Raw genomic sequence first — 20,399 nt, 5'->3', positions numbered from 1 at the left:
TGTGGTTGCATTTTTATTATTGAAATAGCATTGAAACATATCTTAATTGTACACAATTATAACCTTACTGAATGTTCCAAAATTATGAAGCATTGCTTTATTCCTGATTGTTGCACTGGTAGCTAACAGGTAGGATAAGGTTGCTGTTTTTTAACTATATTCATCTGCCTTAGGAACGAGTGTAACATGCAGAAGCGATAAAAGAATGAGAAGGAAAAACACACATTTGTATCAGTTCTGTAACTGTTCTGCTGGCATGTACATGTGACACTTTCAGGAAAATAACAGTTGTTTGCAATTTCACAGGTTTTGTCCCTGCTCTTGGTCATTATTGCCTAAGCTGCATTTTACTTTGAAAATATACATTTTGAGAAGAGCAACTAATCATGGTGTAGAATTAGAATGTATGACTAAATGGCATAAGTTATGCAATCTGATCTACAGAAATCTGCAGGACAATGCAATAATTTACATCTTTTATTTTTGCACAGTGTTTATGGCTGTCCTTTGGCAAAGAAACGAAAAACACAAGATAAGCAACCCCAAGAACCAGCTCCCAAAAGAAAACCCTTTGTGGTTAAAGCAGACAACTCTTCAGTAGATGAGTGCTATGAAACCGATGGAACAGAGGAGATGGATGAAAAGGAAGAGGAAGAAGAGGAAGAAGATGAAGAAGAGGAGGAATATTCTGATGATAATGAGGAGCAAGGTGACGAGGAGGAGGATGATGAGGAGATAGATCGAGAAGAAGAAGAGGAGATAGAAGAGGAAGAAGAGGAGGATGAAGAGGAAGGTGAAGATGTGGAGGATGAAGAGGAGGAGGAGGAAGAGGAGGAGGAAGAAGAGGAGGAGGAGGAAGAACGTGGTAATAATCAGAGTATTAGTAAAAAGTAAACAATGTGTGTTTTCTGGGTTAATCTTCTAGTGTGGTGTATGAACATTTAGCTGTGTGGTTCTCATTAAAGCTAATGGAAGTCATGCAGCTAAATCTCTCTGCTCCACACTGAAAATATACCCCACTGTGTTCTCGTAACAATTAGTTTAATAAGTCTGTCTTCTAAATATTTTTTAATACACCAGCACTCACATTTCAAACAAGGAGGGTGGAGGTGTGTTTGTGCTAAAAATGCTTGCATAAAATGTAATCCTAGTAGTGGATTAATGCATGCTGTTACCAGGAGAATATTCACGGAGGTACAAGCAAAGCATCAGCTACAGCTGGGTGCCTGTACTGATCATTTGCAAGTGTATTTTCTGGATCTGCTTATATAATGTCAATGGTTGCCCACATAAATGCTGTCACAAGTTTGCAGATAATTTTTGTGAGCAAAAATGGGTCTCTTCCCTTTGAAAAATTTGCCCTATATTTCCCCCTACCTCAAGAAACTATTCAGAATGAACTATTATAATATACCTTAGTCCTTTGAGACTTGAATGTGTACTTTAGTTGATTCTATTAAAAGTATAGAGAGTGAGAGTTTTACATAGATAAAGTCCTTCTAAAATTCATATATCTTGGTTATCACACCATGGCATAAATGCCATTTAGACATAAAGGTCACTGCTAGTAACCAAATTAATATAGTAGCAATATGATTAACCTATTCACCTTTCTCTTTTTTGGGATATTGGACTCTATATAACTAATATTTTCAAAATATGTAATTGGTATCCATTTACTCAAGAGTCCATATGCTAATGACAGACATCATAACGCACTGGGGTGAAATGAAAGAATCGTGCAAAAATTAATGAGCTATCTAAAAAGTATTTTGTTCCCATTTCCAGGGAACACGTTTTTGGTTGGGTAGATTCACCTTTCTAACCAATAAAAATATAAGAAAAGCTTTCAGCAGTCCTCAGTTGGATTCCTCTTAGGAACCAGGTATGAAAGTTGTATGACTTTTGTTTCAGCATTCTGTAAGGTCAGATCTTAAATCTTATAGAAGGACTTTGGAAGTATTCTTTCCATTTGGGCAAGATGGTGGCCAGCTGGGTGGCTATATGCATTTTCTCAGATATCTGAATCTGTAGCATTTCCTCAATTGCTTAAATTTGCCAACAAAATTGGTAGAGCATAAATGGCCAGTCTTAAAAGTAATATGACTTTGATGCACCAGGGAAGCCATTTCCTTTTGCAGGGAACTCTGCTGTTTCAGAACCTGGAAGTGAAGCTGTGTTAGATCAGGCTGATGTGTGACTGCTGTTGCCGTCCTGATGGGCAAGAGCAGGATGTCTAGCAGGTTTTTTTAAGAGATAATGGTGACTGAGCTTGGTTGGTGGTTAGGTTATGGTGCAACTGCTGACATGAAAAACTTTGAATCTACACTATCAAAAATGATAACATGGAAACAAAAAAAATCCAAGCAAAACTCAAGAGCTTAAGAAAATTGCTTGTGGCAAGCCAGCAGGCTTGATACTCACTTTACTTTTACTATCATAATGAAACACAGTGGTTTACTTATTCGAACACAGTCACACATGCATTCAGTGGTCCTAATAAATCTACAGAGGCTGACAATTCTTTTTGACTGCTTTCCTTCCATATATAGTAGGCTGTGGTTAAGAACTGCAAAAATTCTACAGAAATACCTGTATTAGCTGCTCTGCATATTACATGGAATTAAAATTTATACAGGTCAAGTTTTTCTTAGGATCCCATGTTATTTCAGTAATAATACATATGTTTATTAATAAGTATATATCTATGTTCTATGTCAAATATTAGTCATTAAGAAAAAATTCTCATAAAATTGGAAAAGTGATAATAGGGTTTTATAAGAAAAATATTTCCTTATCTTTTGAGAATCAACTTAGTAATTACTATGCAAGAATCCCACAGAGATTGAGCACAGTTGATACACAAGAAAGAGATACTAGTGATTAATGAGGAAGGTAGCATGGAGTTCCTTATGTCTATGCCAAGGAGTGCAGAGTGATAACAGTTTGTTCTTGGTGAGGTCTAGAAGTTAATCAATACATTAGACTTTTTTAGATTTAGTTTATTTCCGATGGATTTTGATAGGGATCCTGGCGTTTCACTTTTTTCCACTCATAACATAAGCAGCTCTGGTGGAATTTGGACTGTTGATTTTCTAGGGAAACAAAGGGCAAAGTTAGGTGTTCTAAAACTACATGATGTGAATGTGGCACCTCTCTTTATCTATATGGGAAAATTAGGTCTGTCAGCTCTGAATTTGGTTGGTTCAATCACTTGCTGCTCAGTACCATGTAGATACTGTAGTAAACCACTATCTACCCTTTGAGGCACCTCAGCACCTCTGAATGTGTCTTAGTGTTTTTATCCCTAGAAACAAAATGCAGAATTAACCACCAGACACCAGCATGTCTGCACAGTTCTCATAAAAGTTTCTGTCACTTGTGCTGTAGATAATAGCAGTTCAGAGTATTTCTATAAGTAACTAGAGTCTAGGTGGTCAAAACAGTTAAAATCATAAGTATTGATGATAGAAGAATTCCATCAGCAAGTATAGGACTACAGAGGCAGCAATTAGTGGGGAGGAAGGGGAGAGAGTGGAAAGGTAAGGTATTTTATCGTTTCTTAGACAAATACAGTTTTCTGTTAAAAAAGGCTAAATCCTGGGAAACTCAAGTACCTCACTGGCATGAATTTTGCATGGGATTCTCAGTGGATATAGATAATATACAGGTAATATAGGTATAAAGTTCTTACTGAAAATACTTGGACTTTCACTGAAATCATCTCAGCCTTTTTGAAAATCACATCTTTCTAGCTCTTCATTGATAAACTAAAGGACTTGGAAATACCAATGTATCCTAAGGAAATACTCTTACAAATATCAGAATACCAGTTTAAAATTAAAAAACAAAAAAAAACCCCATACTTTTTTAGATGAGTCACAAATTCTGTGCTCATGATGTTTAAAATTCCCCAGCAATGGCTGGCATATCCTCTTTAAATTTCCATTAAATGTACTGAATCTCTTTGAATAACAGATATCTATCCATCATCTATGAATAGACTTGAGAAGCCCTTATGTTCAGCACCACCACTAAAGGAAGGATGAGTCTTTCCAATTTCCCATATATCCCAGAAAGAAAGGGCAGGTAGATGACCTGTGTTACCATAACCTAACCTGTAAATTGCAATACAAATGGGAGGGAGTAAGAGAAAAGGCTGTTTTTGGAATGCCCCTTCTCTGCGACAACACCTGCAGAGACCCTTTGGCTCGAAATCGGAAAGGTGCATTTGATTTGCAAGGCAAACCAAAGAACTTTCTCCTGAGAAGAGCTCGCTTCAGGTATCTGGATCCCAAAGAGTGCTTCACAAGGCTTTTCTATTACAGAAAGAAATGTCAATTGGAGGAGCTCCTGGAACAGATGTTCCAAGGCACCGTTTAGCCCATTTCACGTGAAGACAATCAAGATGGTTTGTATTCCAGGTGTTTCATAATCTGCCAGGGGCAGGAGGAATCAGGCTGATTCTAGACCTAAGACAATTTGATACGTCAATCAAGTCCATTTCAGAGCTAACGCTACAAAAACTCTTGCAGTTTTCACAAGAGGAGAATTGTTAGGATGTATAAATCTTTTAGGCACTCCCTTACATTTTCTAATGAACGTAAGGTAGCTGGCATATTCAATATACCAATATGTGGTACTGCACCTATTTTTTCAGGTGGAATATACCACAAAAATAGCTGTAAAATGTAGATATCAAAAGAAATACATTCAAAGGAGACGGAATACATTTTTTTAAAATAAATAAAAACTAGCACATGGATGTGGAGATTCTTCCTGTTTTCACATTTCTTTAAATTTTAGGATTTTTAAACAAAATCTGGTAATATGTTTGTTTTTTTTTTCTTCACTTGCATGAACTTGACACAGACATATAGGCCCTCATAATTTAAAATCCACCTATCAGCTCTATTAAGATTGTTAGCGCCTGCTGCTATTTTCCTGATCCCCTCATCAGATGACTTCTGAAGCACTTGTGTTCTCTAACCAAGAGGAGATGCAAACACTAATCAAAAGATGAAAGAAGCACATGTGCTGAGCAAACTGTGGTGCACACAGCTTTCCAGCTGTGCTTGGCACTGAAGACACTCTACATCTTGATAAAATGAGGACAACATATCTGTATTAGCAAGGTTGCCTGCCCAGCCTGCTGACCACTCATCATATTCATTTATTTAAATTATTAGCAGGAAAGTGGTCATCTATTTGGTGAACACAGTAGGTGTTCAGTGTTAATCAGAGCAGAGAGCTAGACTCACGTGTACCTCACAGGCAAAACACCTAATAGAAGAAAACTGTAGCTTTAAGTGAAAAGGTCAGAAACCATAATTTCACTGCTTAGGACAATGCACAGTTATTGATAGCTTCTTTCTGCATTGAAGATGCAAGCATGAATTGCAACGTGTTCTGCTGTTCAGCATTTTATATTATTTCATATAGAAACATTCAGAGTAAACATTTTCTCTGACAGTTTTTGATGGAAATAATGTGATTGATTTGGAACAGATAGTTCAGAGCTGGAAAGCTCCAGGTTGTGGAGCAGTGTGGGGAAACAGCTAGCCAGTAAATACCCTCTAGATACTTCTATTTCTCGTGGAAAAGGTTTAGATCTGTTTTTTACAGTTGTTACCTGTTTATGGTTGGTTGGTTGATTGGTTGGTTGGTTGGGGGGTTGCTTAAATGTGACTGCAGTGTTAGGTTAGCAACATATTGCTTGCTGCTGTGTTCCACGCTCAAGGTGTTTACTTTTTGCTACTCATAGACAGTAAAATTTGTTAAGGGCGTTGTTCTCTGAAGTGAGGTTGGGCCTGATACTGAGCTTGTTTATGTAAGGACAAATCAAGACTAACTTGATGTCAGTAGAGTTACATTTATGTGAGGTGGTGTTGCACATGTCATACCTAACTTTTCTTCCCCTTGAACTATTTTGAAAGACTTCCTTCCCTGTGATTGTTTAACTCAGAAGCTCAGGAAACCTTCCAGGTTTTGTCTAGGAATTTATGTGTAACTTTAAGCAGTTGGTAGCCCTCTTCACGTTAACTTCCATGTTTAAAGTGAGGAATGTACTTAAGTGCCCTTCTGATGTAAAGGTTTGCATAGTTAGCTCCTTTCCTACAAATAAAAGGCCTTAAATGGTAATGTGAAATATTTGATCCTTCAAGAGCAAATAATTCAATTACAGCTTTATGCAGTGTAAAGAAATTATTCACCTTTGATGAGACAGATTATAGATCTCTGCCATACACAACTTTTGTTGACATAAGCAGAAATTCAGTGGAGGACATTGGGATGGTTAAGGAGTTCAGGGTCTGAACTGAAGGCCTTAATAAGAGCATCACGGAACACATTCAGCACCACATCTGATTATAATGCTGCTTCATTCTGAATCGATTTTACATGGCATGGGCTTGCTTGCTTGTATTTTTAATTCACTAACACTTTCCTTTGGTGTTAGCTGAACATGAGATGCTGGGCCCATTGTGATGTCAGATTGTTTCAGGGCATATGTATGACTGCACCTTTCTTTAGATTGCCAGATAAGTAGGTCTGGAAAGGAACCATGTATCTCAGCAGTGCTGCTTTGAATTCTCACAGATAGCAGTCCTCAAGAAGAGGCTGCATAGAGATTGTCTTTTCTGATTTCCATTGCATCCTTCTGTCTGCAGATAAATGCTGAGTGGATCCTTGATTTTGCCTCTTTCATTTTTGTCTGGCAAGATCATATAGTAATATTAATTCTTTCCAGAATAAGACAGATTGGAGAAGAAATTCAGAACAAAAGTGCTATAGCCTTAGAACTGTATTCCTGTTCTCACTTAGACTCTCTGTAAGCAAGTTGCTACCAGTGATCTCCTGGTTTTGGCACAACTGTCAAGAAGCCAGTTGCTTATGTGCTATAGTGCTTTAAAGTACCAATAGTGAACTCAGTTATGGAGCAGCTTTTCGCATCCATATTTGCAAACATAGTGACCTGGTGATGTTGTAGAAAGTCTCACATCTGGGATATGGCACTTTTGGAAACAACTTTGCAGGTTGTGCAAAACAGAGCTCTTTGTGTTCTCTCTTCATAGTGCTTCATGTTCATGTTCTTTCATAGTGCTACTTCACAGATTGCATCGTCAACACTGTACTGCAGCTTACACAGAGACCACAGACACTGTATGGATCCTTCTTGACACTACACATGTAATGATTCTTAAAAACAAGTTTTGCTTGGTCAGTGTTTGAGGTTCCTATTTTTCCTCTTGTGTTTAAGGGGCATTACAACAAATTTTTATCACCTTATTCATTCACAATTCCCCCCAAGCTTAGAGTATTTGTCCTAAAAGAGTGAACACAAGTGGCAGCTTTTCACTCTGAAAAGCAGAGAACCTTATTTGGTAACTGAAGGAGTTAATTTTCCACTATTACAATCCCTCCAGGACATAATAAAATTTAATAAAATTCCAGACTGGATTGATCATTTCTTCTGATCCATATCTATTCTCATGAATCAAATTTGCAGTCCTGTCAAATGCCTCAAGTCACAGAAATTTTGTTTAACTGGGATATATAAACAACAACACTAACAAAGTATTCTTCTGAAGCAAAAGCATTGATGTATAATAAACACGTGTGTATAATCCTGAATACTTTTTATTATGGAAGCATTTGCTCCTTATTTTACAGGTTTCAGAACAATTCAGTTTTGTTCTTTTGTCACATGTACCACATATGACATAATCCATTTATACCATAAGAGATAGTTTCTCTTCTGTGAATTAATGTGTTCTACAGATATTTTTTGACAGCAGACTGTGGGAGCTACAATTAGTGAGCTGGACAGCAAGGGAGGCCAAGTCATTTAGCAGAAGACAAAGAAGACTAATGCTAGGAAAGAAACTATCTCAGGGAGTTTGGTAACGGATGCTAAGTGGTAATTAGGAAAGGCCACTTTCCTAATTGTGGTTATGGACTCAGGCTGGTTTTGGTCACTGTTGTTGAAATCCTCAGAAATATTTGGGCCATAAAGGCTTCATGCAGAAAGTTCTGAAGATCATCAGTCACTAACATTAAGCATGTCAAGTATCCATAACACAACAGTTGGGTTTTTTTTAGTATTTTTTTTCCAATGGATCCATGGCTGATATTGCTTGCTCTGTGCAGTAAATATTACTATTTTAGCAAAAATTTGTGGTGGCTCTGTAGGAGAAAGTTTTGCCAGTTAACAGGATTGACAGCTCAAGACTTAATGGGGGTTTATTAAGTGAACTCATAAATCTGATAGTTCTGTCATCCCCACAGCTTAATTTTGCATGCTATGCTATTAATAGGAAGAGTGTAATAGTCTTGCTGTGACACTAAAGGAATTCCACAGAAGAATGGAATTTATAACTACAGAAATAAATAAAGCAAGCAAGCAAGCATTTTCTTCCTTGTACTCCATAGGCACGGATTACTGACAGTAACAAGGGAAAGGTCTGTGTGAATATCTCCAGTTACCTAAAACAGGAATGTTTGCAAAGCTGCACAGGCCCACATCAGGCTAGGGTTATGTCTTTACATTTTCCAAAACCTATGTGCTGAGCTACTCTTTTAGGGCATGCTATGCAACTGCTTTTCTTCTAGTTTCTATTGCATCAAACGTATTGCTTCATGAACTTGCCTCAACTTACCATAGAAGTTCTATATAAACAAGATGCATCTGCTCAACAGTTTCTTGGACACTCTGTAAAGCACTGGACTGAAGTCTTTACGAAATAACCCTTAGCTGTCTTTTCATCATCTGCAATAATTAAAACATCATTCAATTGTAAAGGCTGCCATGCAATGGAAAGTTAAAAATTGTTTCTTTTTCTATTACAACATGTTGAATAAAACTTTGCCCTCAGATCATTAAGTGCAAAATATATCTTAAAAAGTAACAGTAGATATACAGAATGACAGATAATTATTACCAGACTGTTAGGAATAGGGCTGGAGCTGGACTTATAGAAAGTATACTAATGTTTATATTAGACTTTGTTCATTATCTGATGAGAGCAGTCTGTGGATATCCTTCTCTAAAAAAGAACAACTTTTAAGTGAATAGAAACTGGAATCCTTTCTTGGGAGCCAAAGATCGTCCTACATTTGATGGAGCAAGATAAATGTTTCAGAATAGAATGAAATGGAAATTCTGCCCCTGTCTGTAACTCAGGTACCTGAGTTGAGTGTGAGAGGTGATGAAGAAGTTCAGTGCCACGTTTCCTTCTTTCCTAACACAGAAGGTTAGACCAGAGACTGCTTTGCATAATCAATGCTCTTATACATTGTGCTGAAGCTTTATCACACCCTAGAAAGAGAATTCAAGGACTGCAGTAGACCAAAGGGGATCATTCTTCTGGGAAAGCGGGACATACTGGGTTCCAGTCTTTGCTCCGAGGACACTCTTATGAATTTACTGTTTAATATTAGGTTACAGAATCAGTCCTGGGAGCAGGGATCAGACATTTTTCTCTTTTCTCATCAGGCTACATTTTTCTCTTTCAGGCAAGTGCCTTTGTGTAGTATGTACAATAAAAACAGTATATTTTTGCATGACCCAAATAGCAGGGGAAAGAAAATAGTATGGGTTTTATGCTACTCTTGTGTTTTCTGCTTCCTAGTGGAGAATGCGTTTATTGTGGTGACTAGCAAACTTTTTTGACAGATGGGGTACTGAATTCACTCAAACTGGGAGAGCTTTTACTCTCAGTCTTCCAATTCTTTAGCAAGTTACCTACTAAGCAATGTATTTTACCTGGGAGGTGGACAGGCAGGGGTGAGCAGGGGAAGTGAAGGAGAAAACAGGCACTTCTTCCTTTGGCTACAAATTAAAACAGGGCAGTCAAAGCAACACTTCATGGGAAGCCGTTTTCTTTCAGGTGTGTATTAGAGCATATCTATTGGTTTGGGTCTCTCTGGGAACTTAAGTACGAAAACAGCCAATGTCTAGAATCCTTCAAGGCTTAAATGCAGGTGGATAGGAGGAGAGCTTCTCGAGGCTGGAGCTGTTTTGGTGCACATGGAAGCAGAGCCTTGAACAGCTGATCAGTGTTAGAGTTTAGATGTGTCCCAGGTTTAAGCCACAAATGAGCATGGGTGTAGTTGCATCACCAAGAGAAATAGAAATATAACCCTTCCTTTCTATACAACGTGCCACATGAGAAGTCCAGTGTGAAAGTGATGTAGAAATTGCTGCTGCTATTCTTAATTTTTTTTTTATCCATGTTGAAACGTCCATTAAAGATAAGTATGAGTTTAAGCACAAATTTGATTCAACGGCTGGAGGGTCTTGTGACACAGAAATGGAAAAAATAAGTTCCAAGTGTAAAAGGGAGTACAGCACTTACCCAGGGAAAAAAAAAAAAAAAAGAGAATGCAGGAAGACATAAAGAAATGATTAGTAGGTCAGCATGGGAGTACGGCAGAGAGCAAGTGAAATACGCTGTTAGGATTCTTTCCTAGGCAGCAGGAAATGACAAAGACATGAAAGCTGCAGTCTAGAATCTGCATTATGCAGAATCTTTAAAATAACAATAAAAAGGCTTTAATAAAGAAGGGTAATTTTATAGTATAGCTGATCAGAGCTAGACAAAGTACCCACACCCACAGGTGATACAGCACAATACGGTTCTTTTCTGTTATATTTTCCACTCCCTAATATGTGAGATTTTGCTGCAGTTCATGATGTGATGTAACTTACTGTGTCTTTATACCAAACCGATGGAATTTTATATCATTGCCTCTAGTCAAGTCAGAACTAGACACACGCAGAGCACTTTTAAGAAACCAACCAATAAGTGTTGACTCTCTGAGACTTTTTATAATATGGAAAGAAGGATTATTAAACTTGACTTCATCTGTGGAGCAATGAGCCAAAATTACTAACTATTTAGAAATGCGGAATTAAAAGTAGTAGCAATGTATTCATGAAAGAATGGCTGTCCTTTGGCAAATTTGTGCTTTGCTTGAAATCTGCAAATTGCACATCGCTGAGAGGGTAGGCAGTGTGGAAGTAATGTACACAGTTGATCTGAGTTTTAGGAATTGATTCAATGCAGATTTAATTAATTCATTTTGAAGTCATAAAACATATTACAGCATCAGATACAAAGGGACAGAGGGGAAAAGTTCATGCTGAATAGGTTAATTCCATTGGCTCTTAAGTAGCTCAGATACTTCAGTGTGCCAAAATTTAAGTTAATGAGACTAGAACCTAAAAATAATCATACATAGTGCAATTAAAAGTGAACAATATGTTAGGGTGATTTCAGTATGAATCACCTGATGAATACTTAAAGAAAAAAATAAAAATAATTTCAGGCAGAGACTTTATCTCATGTACATTACTTTCACTGGTGAACTCCAGCACAAGTTCTGAGCTGAACCATCCTGAGATCAGACTCAGACTCAGGTTTTTGTTTTGTACAGTATAAGATTATCTCTGTCTCTACATGTGTGTGCATATTTTGGAAAACTGGCTGTAGTTGTAGTTATTTGATTGATTGATCCACTTCGTAGTTTGTTGTTTCTGTGAGGCCAGTTGGAGTAAGAGTTTCGGCAGAGATGTCATGCATCGTCAGATGTCAATTTAGGCACTGTGAGGCTGGCTACAAAGCCACTGCCATCATAGCTGGCAGGTATATCTTTAGTTGGAAATACATAGAAATGTATGTAAATATGTAGGTGGTTACATTTGTCCAGCAAAGGCTTTCTTTTTATGAGACACAAGCTTTCATCATCAGGACAGATATTCCAGTGCAGATCTGAACAGCAATGGGAGATCCCTCAGGGAAAGGAGGAGGGGCAGTTTCTAAATGGTAGCACTCTGTGTTTTTTAGGTGGACAGGTAGTTGGAACAGCCTCACTGGAAATATCTTTGAGGATGCAGTCGTGACAGAAAAAGGTTTTCTACATCTGTTACTATAGCATACATTTCCTGCATTTGACAGATCTCTAGTACTCTAATCTCTTTTTTAGACATTTCCAATCTCCTAAGCCATCTGTACATGTAATACAGATGGCAAATAAACAGAAGATAATAAAGACGAAGAGCTAGCTAATACAGCTACAAGCTAACTGCACCATCAAGTCACCATTTTCTGTTTCTTGAGGTCCACTATGTATGTGGACTGACTGGAGTAGCATCATGAAAAGAATAGGTTCCCGTTTGCCCTACCTGTTCCTTCTGAAGCTACAGTTAACAGTGTGCTTTCCATCGATCCCACCTTACAGATTCTCTCGCCTTGTTCTCTGACTCTTCAATCACAATAATCAAAGGCTACATCTATGTGAGTGAATACGACAGGCCATAGTCAACTCATTTAACGGTGAATTCAATGGTTGCATGACTTGAGTGCATTAAGCTTTAGTCTTCCAAATGATGATCACCACGTTCAGACTGCTTCTTGGGAATGTTCCCTGGCCAACACCTCTGCACTGTGCCTGGCCATTGCTGGAAGGATGCTAAGTCACTCAAATGAAAGTCATGCCAGGGCTTCACTAAGAGTTAAACAGCATGAATAATCACATGCCACTGCTTCTTCTGGTGTTCTGTCCCTGATTAGTTTATACTAGAATGGCTATAACCAAAGAGGCAAAGCACCCTTTATATTTACTTTCTCATTATTCTATGAAGTATTACTCAGCCTTCCATGTCACAAAAAGGTGGGGAATAAGGGAGATGTAGATGAATAAGCTGGATGAGGGGATAAGGAAAAAAGGAACTAACCCCCTAACAAAAAGCTTTACATTTCAAATGAAGTAAAGACTGGCACTCGTGCACATAGACGTCTTTGTCAGTCCAGATCCCGAGTGACTGAACTCATGGCAGGGACAGAAAGAGATACAGGAACAAGAAATTTCAATAATATTATATTTAGCAGTTCTCTCATGCTCCAGAGTGGTGGTGATGTGTGCCCCTGTCCCCTCTGCCAGTCAGGTCAGATTGTTATCAAAGCACAAACAGGCCTCCTTTAATAATCAGACACAACTAAAAATAAGTAATTAAACTTATAATGGAGAGCAAACACATCCAATAAGATATAACTCTCTTCATGTAACACATGCAATCACAGGCATCTATCCCATCCAAAGCATCCATACCACCCCATTCACACCAACCTTTCCCTATATAACTTTGTCTCACTCCACAACCTAAAGATAACTCCTTTTGGGTAGCTCCTTCATTCCTTCCTCCCTGCAATTCCTACTGTGTCATACTAAAGACACTGTTGAAGTTCAGCAAGGAACAATTTGGAAGTTTCAAGTAAAAGCAATTGGTATAGGATTCAGCCCATCAATTTAATTTATAACCAATCAAGAGAAATGGTCGCTTTTAGGGAATAATTCAGCCAATCTAATTTAGATACCTAGTTTAGGATGAAGTAAATCATTTCCCAGGATGCATGTTTTTGTCCACTGCTTGTAAATAGAGTCTAGATGTCTTGTTCTTACGGAGACATGTTCAATATGGACATCTGCATTCAGCCCAAGATATTAATTTAAGCAAAACCAGTGAAAAGAGATTATGTATCCCTATCGTAACAGTTTCCAACCCATCTTTCACAGAGATTTGTGTGTGAGAAAGAAAATGTTGGTTTATGAACTGAAAATGTGTTCTTCAGGCTGGATCCTTTGGAAAGCAATGATCATGGAGAGTGATATAGGTAGGGGTCAGCATCTCCTAAGGAGCCTTTGGAGTAGCCCCATGAGAAGCTCTGTATCAAGAGCTGTCTGAGTGGGTGTTCTCCCACTGGTGCAGCTGGTCCTCTACTCCCCTGCTGTCTCCCTGCTGTATCTCAGTATCTGGAGAATAGCTTTAGTTTCCTCATTGCCTGCTGCCTTGCTGAGCTGTGGAAGCCCGAGAGAAAGCAGGAAACTGCCATACTCCACTGAGTCATGGTAAGGCTATGAGGCAGATTATCTCCCCTCCCTCATATAGACTTCCTGGGGAGAAAAAGTAGGATGAAATGAATACCAGTCATCAGCTAAAGCCATCTCATTATCTGCCCAGACAGAAGTCAGGTTAAGACAGTTAAGGGCTGCCTGAACCTGATTCTCAAAGAAACATAAACCAGATGGAGATGACTGGCTAAATTGTACTGCCCTTGCAAACCCAGCATATCCACTTCTGATCACGGATATTCTCACCAAGTTCCTTCTCAAACCTAAACATATGCCTTCATACCAAATATTGCAGATACTGCAAACCAAATAATCAGGCTTTATACCTTATCTACTAGAATGGATACCTGTAGGTAACCAAAAAGTGTTTTCTGCTCTCTCTATGGCAGAAAAAAACCAAACCCCAGCATATTCATTGCCTTTTGACCTTTTGGAAATAATGTTTTGCAGTCAGGATTGAAAGACTCTTCTCTTATTTTACTTTAAGCATTGGTTATTTGTTGAATACTATAATTATTGTAGGAGAGTCTAACCAGTAAATCCCAGTACTATAACTATCATAAGTAGGTGTAGCAGGCTGAGGGGGAGGAGTGAAAAAAGAAAATATGTAATGGAATAATTAAAGTGCATCAAGTAAATAAATGAACTATTATCTTTTTCTTTTGATTTTCATTGAGTGATATAATCTCCAGAAAGGAATCAGCTACTGTAAAACAAATTGTATAAAGAATTTCAGGAACTTTTGCAGAGATGAAGAAAGAAATGCACGTAGTCAACTTCAGTGTTCATTGTGTCGCCCAAAATAGGCATATTCAAAGGGTCAGGCTCTGATCCAAATCCCACGTTGAGAGGAATGATCAGACTTTTAGAGACCTTGCTTAGGCCTCATGACACTTGTATGTGTGCCCTGTTTCTTCAGTGTGGAGTGGAGTTGTTGCTGAGAGCTCACTTAGTTTTCCACTTCTTCAGTTCCCTTATTCATAAGATTGTTGCTGAGAAGGCAGCGTACAAAAAATCCCCTGCCCCATACAACGCTGTAACTTTCTAGGATTTGGGATTCATTTCTGCTGACTTTGTTTTGCTACCTGTATCTCTTAGGCCAGCTATCAGACTGTGGTGTGGAGACATATGTGTGCACCTGACTTTACAGCTATAGGGATAAAAATGGTGTTGCAGTAGTATCACATGCTGAGCACTTAGGAACTGACAAGTGGCAGTAGCAAGAGCAGTAAAGTGTTTAAAACAGGTAATGCTGCCTGGATAATGAGTCCATCCATCCAGGCAGGAAGCCTGTATGACCATGTATAGGTTCAGCTTGTTAGCCATCATGTTTTCCCATGCTTGGGAGAAAGTGAGTAATTTCATATGTGGACCACAGAGTTGGAAAGTCTTGTTTCTGAAGTGTTTGGCCTTTGGTAGGGATGTAGCTGCTATTACTGAAGCATCATTGCCTCTCTCTGCAGAATCTCTCAAACTATATGCTGTGTATTTTCCTTTTCAAAAAGAAGGTGCTGTTTTGCATGACTCTCTACACAAACAACAGCAAGCCATTCTTCTACCAAAAAAATGTTTAAATATGGATGTGATAGGAACAAAGGGAGGAAACAATCAAGGGCGTAGAGGCTGTAGTCTTTTATTTTCCAGTGACTTGTGGTACGACATGGAAAGAGTTGCTCAACTTCTGTGTCTCAATTTCCCATTTGCAAAATGGGGTTAAAATACCTACCTCACAGGGGTGTTGTGAGGCTTTTAAACATAATGTTTGTAAAGTGCTTTGAGATCCTTGGATGAAAAGTGCAATAAGAAATCAAATTATTCCCTTTTTTAGTGCAATACGGGAGTGCACTTCTGTTGAGATGGCTACAGGCTTCCAGCAATTTACACCTATTCCATATACCCTTCACTATAATTTCCCTCCTGTCATTTGTTATATCTGCTGGGAGTTAAAAAGAACAAATTTTGGAATCAAAAATACCTAATTTGTCATAATTCTGTGGGGATGAGCGCTAAAATAATCTGGTGTTCTTTTTAAACTGTGTTGCATGTTGCTTGTCCATGCAACCCTAAAGTTAACAGAAAAAGGGATATATGATAAAGTTGTCCACTCTTCACCTAAACTGGCTAACTTGTTTCTTTTTGGGACAAACTCAGCCTCTTCGCCAAATGAAAAACCTGCAACTTGGGTCAAAGGTTAAAAAACTTATGTAAGGGGTAGAGTAGGTGGTTTAGGCCTATATGCTTTCAGTCATTTAGCAAATAGCCGTTAAACAGGACAGTGTGAAGGTAGTTACCAAGTTAAAGATTAAATCTCAGGAAGCATAGAAACGTGAAATGAAACCAAGATAAGATTTTACAGAGCTGAATCGAGAAAAGGCACATGGGTTCACATAGAGCTGCTATGCAAACAACTTTCCAGAAGACCCTTAACTAATACACAAACTATTTCAGACTTAAAATTTCAGTTTAATAAACAGGTGACACAGGTGCTTCACTAGAGAAGGCTCAGCATCCAACAGACTGTTGTTGAGGAGATGACATAGTATACAGAAATACCCTTTTTTTAAAAATTAACTGCTGCATGGAGATAAGAAACATGAACAAAGTAGTTTCTAAAGAAAGTAGATGCAAGAAAAGACCAAAGGTGAAAAGAGGAGGAATGAAACTTGATTAAAATATTTTGTTTTCCTCCCTCTCTCACCCAGGATTCATTCTTTACACTTTCTTCTCCTCCACCCCCTTTTTTTTTTTTCTTCTTTTTAGGATTGAACAGGCAGGAGAACTGAAAAGGATATAACCAAACAAACAGAATAAAAAATATTATAGTTACAGCTTTCACCCAGCTTCACCTACTCAAAAGGAATTTACATGTCTTCACTCACACAGTACGTGATTCATATTTTGACTTTTCACTGTTGTGGAGGCAAAGTATAACATATTCCTCCCATTGGTGATCATTTACATAACTCTCATTCATGGAAAAACAAACACAAAACACCCTTTTTAAAAAACAGACCCTGAAACTTTTCACATTTCAAAAGTCACCCTAGAATTGCGACTGTGTACCTGAACAGTTCTCTGGATGGCTTGAGAACATACATTTTTTTCCTACTCTGCCCTGTTAGAGCTAGATTTGGACTGATTTCACCAGTGTTTGTACAGATTTCAACCTAAACTTGAAGGCACTGGCAATTTTGGAGCTATAGCTCACTGCTTCTTTAATTACTTTAATGTTACTTCTGCTACATCTGACTGCACATCAGACGTAGTTACAAGAAGCACCCCATAAAAACAGCAGTTTCTCCTGAAGTCTTCTTGGCATAATGTTTTATCCTTAATATTTAAATTAATGTGGGAATTTTTTCAAGATGGAAATTTTTCTAGTCGGAAGTGTAAGTGACATCCCTTACTTTCACACTGAAAATATGGTGCTCCAATATACTTAATTTTTGAGGGACTGAAATGTAAATATCAATTACGATTATCTAAGAAAAACAGCAACTAAAATAAAAGCACCTTTGATGATAAATAGGTGACCTGCTATTGACGTGGAATATCTTGTCATTTAAAACTACCATGCATCCTTCCCTATTAATTATCTTCCCACTGTATGCAGGTAGATTATATATATATTATAAAATATTTTACCATTAAAGCATTTTTTTCTCTAGACATAGCCTAGTCATCTACCAGTTCTGCTGCTTAACTACAGCCTACTATCATCCCAGGATCCCTAACCACTGTGTAGAAGGAATACTATCTTGTGGCTGAAATATTAATTATTGTGCTGTTGAGCTTTGTGTTTAAAACTCTGAATTATGATCGTGTCCACTGACATAAAAAATATTTTTATCAAAAATTATTTTCTATCATCAAAATGTTAGTGTACAAGCCACCTACTACGTGAAATTTCCCACTTTGGTTTGTTTAACCCAAAACATAAAAGTCACACTTTAGAAAATCCTGCATATTTTGGTGTACCAGTGTCGAAAATGCACCTGAGCTGAAAAGATGCTATCAGAAGTTGATGGACTAGCTCTTGAGCAGGTGTTAATTGTCCTAGCTCTGCTGCTTTCTTTCAATTTGCACCAGCTGAAAAACTGGCCTAGCATGTCAATGTAATGACAGATTTAGGAACTTTCTTTTCCAGTTGTGATGCAAAACATTTAAATATTGCTTGAGTTGCCAATTATCAAAATATAATTTATGAGACGTTAATTAGTAAGTAATAATGAACGCGTATCTGTTTTAAGAATGGGTCTAAGAATGACATAGCTTCTAAGTGAACATGAGATATCAGAAAATGCTCTCTGGATGATATTCATCTGACCAAATACAGATATCTTTAAGGTAGGCATCTACTCTGAGCCCCTTTGTTGTCAATGAAGAGAAACAGGCACTTCTAGTAGTTATTAATTTTATTCTCAAGAAGGTATCTTAACCAGATCGGGTGTCTGCTTCTCTTATTGACTAAGGATGGGAACCTCAAATAGCGTACTCGGATATAGATGCCTGCCTTGCTCATGTCTAGGGTTAGGTGAGATGAATCTCATCCTCAGGGCCTCACATTGGCTCCATCTTATTAAGCTGTCCCTCTCATACAACAGTTGCTAAAACAAAGCTAAGTAAAATGTGGTAACTCTGCACCGTTATGTTACAATGTACAGGACAGTAGATAACAGTCCTATCATACATGTATGACCATAGAATTTGGGTAGCATATTTCCTTAAAATTATATTGCGCATATAATTGCTTCTATCTTCCTTTCCTGTAACAACTCTTTAAAAATTCCTGCTTCTCCACAGTTTGCATAATTAAACGGAGAGATTTTGATTTCTACTGGTGGATCCACTAACTAAAATGCCATTTTGATCTTTGCGTTATTGATTATCTGGTGTTAATGGTGTGTATGGTGTTTAAAAAGTGTCAATATCCTGCTTGGTGTATATTCTTTCTCTTTTGGTGAATGACGTTCATCAGTAAGAGAATAAATCCAGTAGTACTCACTCCTATTCCATCTACCATGTTTACAGGAATTACAGGAGTGAGAAAAGTTGAAAACCTAGGCAATTATGTGATATTAGTTATATGATCATAACAAACCCCATGAAACTGTAAATATAGAAGTGAAAGAAACATCAGTATTTATGCCATAATATTTAGCAGTAGTAGTAATTAGCATTTTGATTGCCTTTTTCCTATTGGTTCTGTGAAAGAAATTCATGTGAATAGCAAATAAACAAAAATAGCAGTATGGACTATAGAGAAATTCACTTCACATGGGCCTTAGTGTTATAGAATTGCTGTATGATTAACGATATTTGACATGCAGTTTGTTTTCTGTCCATGCGATTGCAACAACAGTTCCAATTGTAGCCACTTTTTTCTTTTCTTTTCCTTTTTCTTTCTTTCTTTGTTTCTTTCTTTGTTTCTGTTTTTTATGCAGAAGACCATCAAATGAATTGTCACAATACTCGAATAATGCAAGACACAGAAAAAGACGATAACAATAATGATGAGTATGATAATTACGATGAACTGGTGGCCAAGTCATTGTTAAATCTTGGCAAAATTGCAGAGGATGCAGCATACAGAGCCAGGACAGAATCAGAAATGAACAGCAATACATCTAATAGTCTGGAAGATGATAGTGACAAAAATGAAAATATTGGTCGGAAAAGTGAGCTGAGTTTAGATTTAGACAGTGATGTTGTTAGGGAAACAGTGGACTCCCTTAAATTATTAGCACAAGGACATGGTGTAGTGCTTTCAGAAAACATTAATGACAGAAATTATGCAGACAATACTTCACAGCAAGATAATAGGAATATGAACTTTGTAATGCTAGGGAAGCCTGTGAACAATGGACTTACGGAAAAAATGGTGGAGGAGAGTGATGAAGAGGTGTGTCTCAGCAGTTTGGAGTGCTTAAGGAACCAGTGTTTTGATCTGGCTAGGAAACTCAGTGAGACAAACCCACAGGAGAGAAATCAACAGCAAAACATGAACACTCGTCAGCATGTCAGGCAAGAAGATGACTTCCAAGGAAGAACACCAGACCGGAATTACTCTGATATGATGAACCTAATGAGGCTTGAAGAACAGTTGAGCCCCAGATCTAGGACTTTTTCTAGCTGTGCAAAGGAGGATGGTTGTCACGAAAGAGACGATGATACCACCTCTATTACTTCAGATAGGTCTGAAGAAGTGTTTGATATGACAAAAGGTAACTTAACCCTGCTTGAGAAAGCAATTGCTTTGGAAACTGAGAGAGCAAAAGCCATGAGAGAAAAAATGGCAGTGGAAGCTGGAAGGAGGGATAATATGAGATCATTTGAGGAACAGTCTCCAAGACACCTTTCTGGAGATGACAGGAAGCCTAAACCCAGTGACGGCCATGTCAAAAAGCCATATTATGGTAAAGGTAATATTTCTATATACCGTATGTTATGTCATGCGAAAGTGTGAGCTAACGTGTTACGTTTTGCAT

At 37.9% G+C, this 20,399-nt stretch overlaps 1 protein-coding gene across 20 annotated transcripts in view; it reads left to right on the top strand.

The window, feature by feature from the left end:
* The window catches only part of MYT1L (myelin transcription factor 1-like), a 300,708-nt gene that overhangs the window by 195,715 nt on the left and 84,594 nt on the right, over window positions 1-20,399 (top strand). For 12 of the 20 annotated variants that reach the window (XM_014956856.1, XM_014956860.1, XM_014956859.1 and 9 more), the window contains 2 exons: window positions 492-865; window positions 19,356-20,333. In XM_014956856.1, coding sequence (XP_014812342.1) covers window positions 492-865; window positions 19,356-20,333 — 1,352 coding nt within the window. The remainder of the gene's footprint in view (window positions 1-491; window positions 866-19,355; window positions 20,334-20,399) is intronic. The other 8 variants (XM_014956873.1, XM_014956867.1, XM_014956874.1 and 5 more) reach the window with 3 other exon arrangements.

Source organism: Calidris pugnax, unplaced genomic scaffold (genome assembly GCF_001431845.1).
Source record: "Calidris pugnax isolate Ruff unplaced genomic scaffold, ASM143184v1 scaffold171, whole genome shotgun sequence".
Classification (NCBI taxonomy): domain Eukaryota; kingdom Metazoa; phylum Chordata; class Aves; order Charadriiformes; family Scolopacidae; genus Calidris; species Calidris pugnax.
This window is presented reverse-complemented; position numbering and strand designations above follow the sequence as displayed.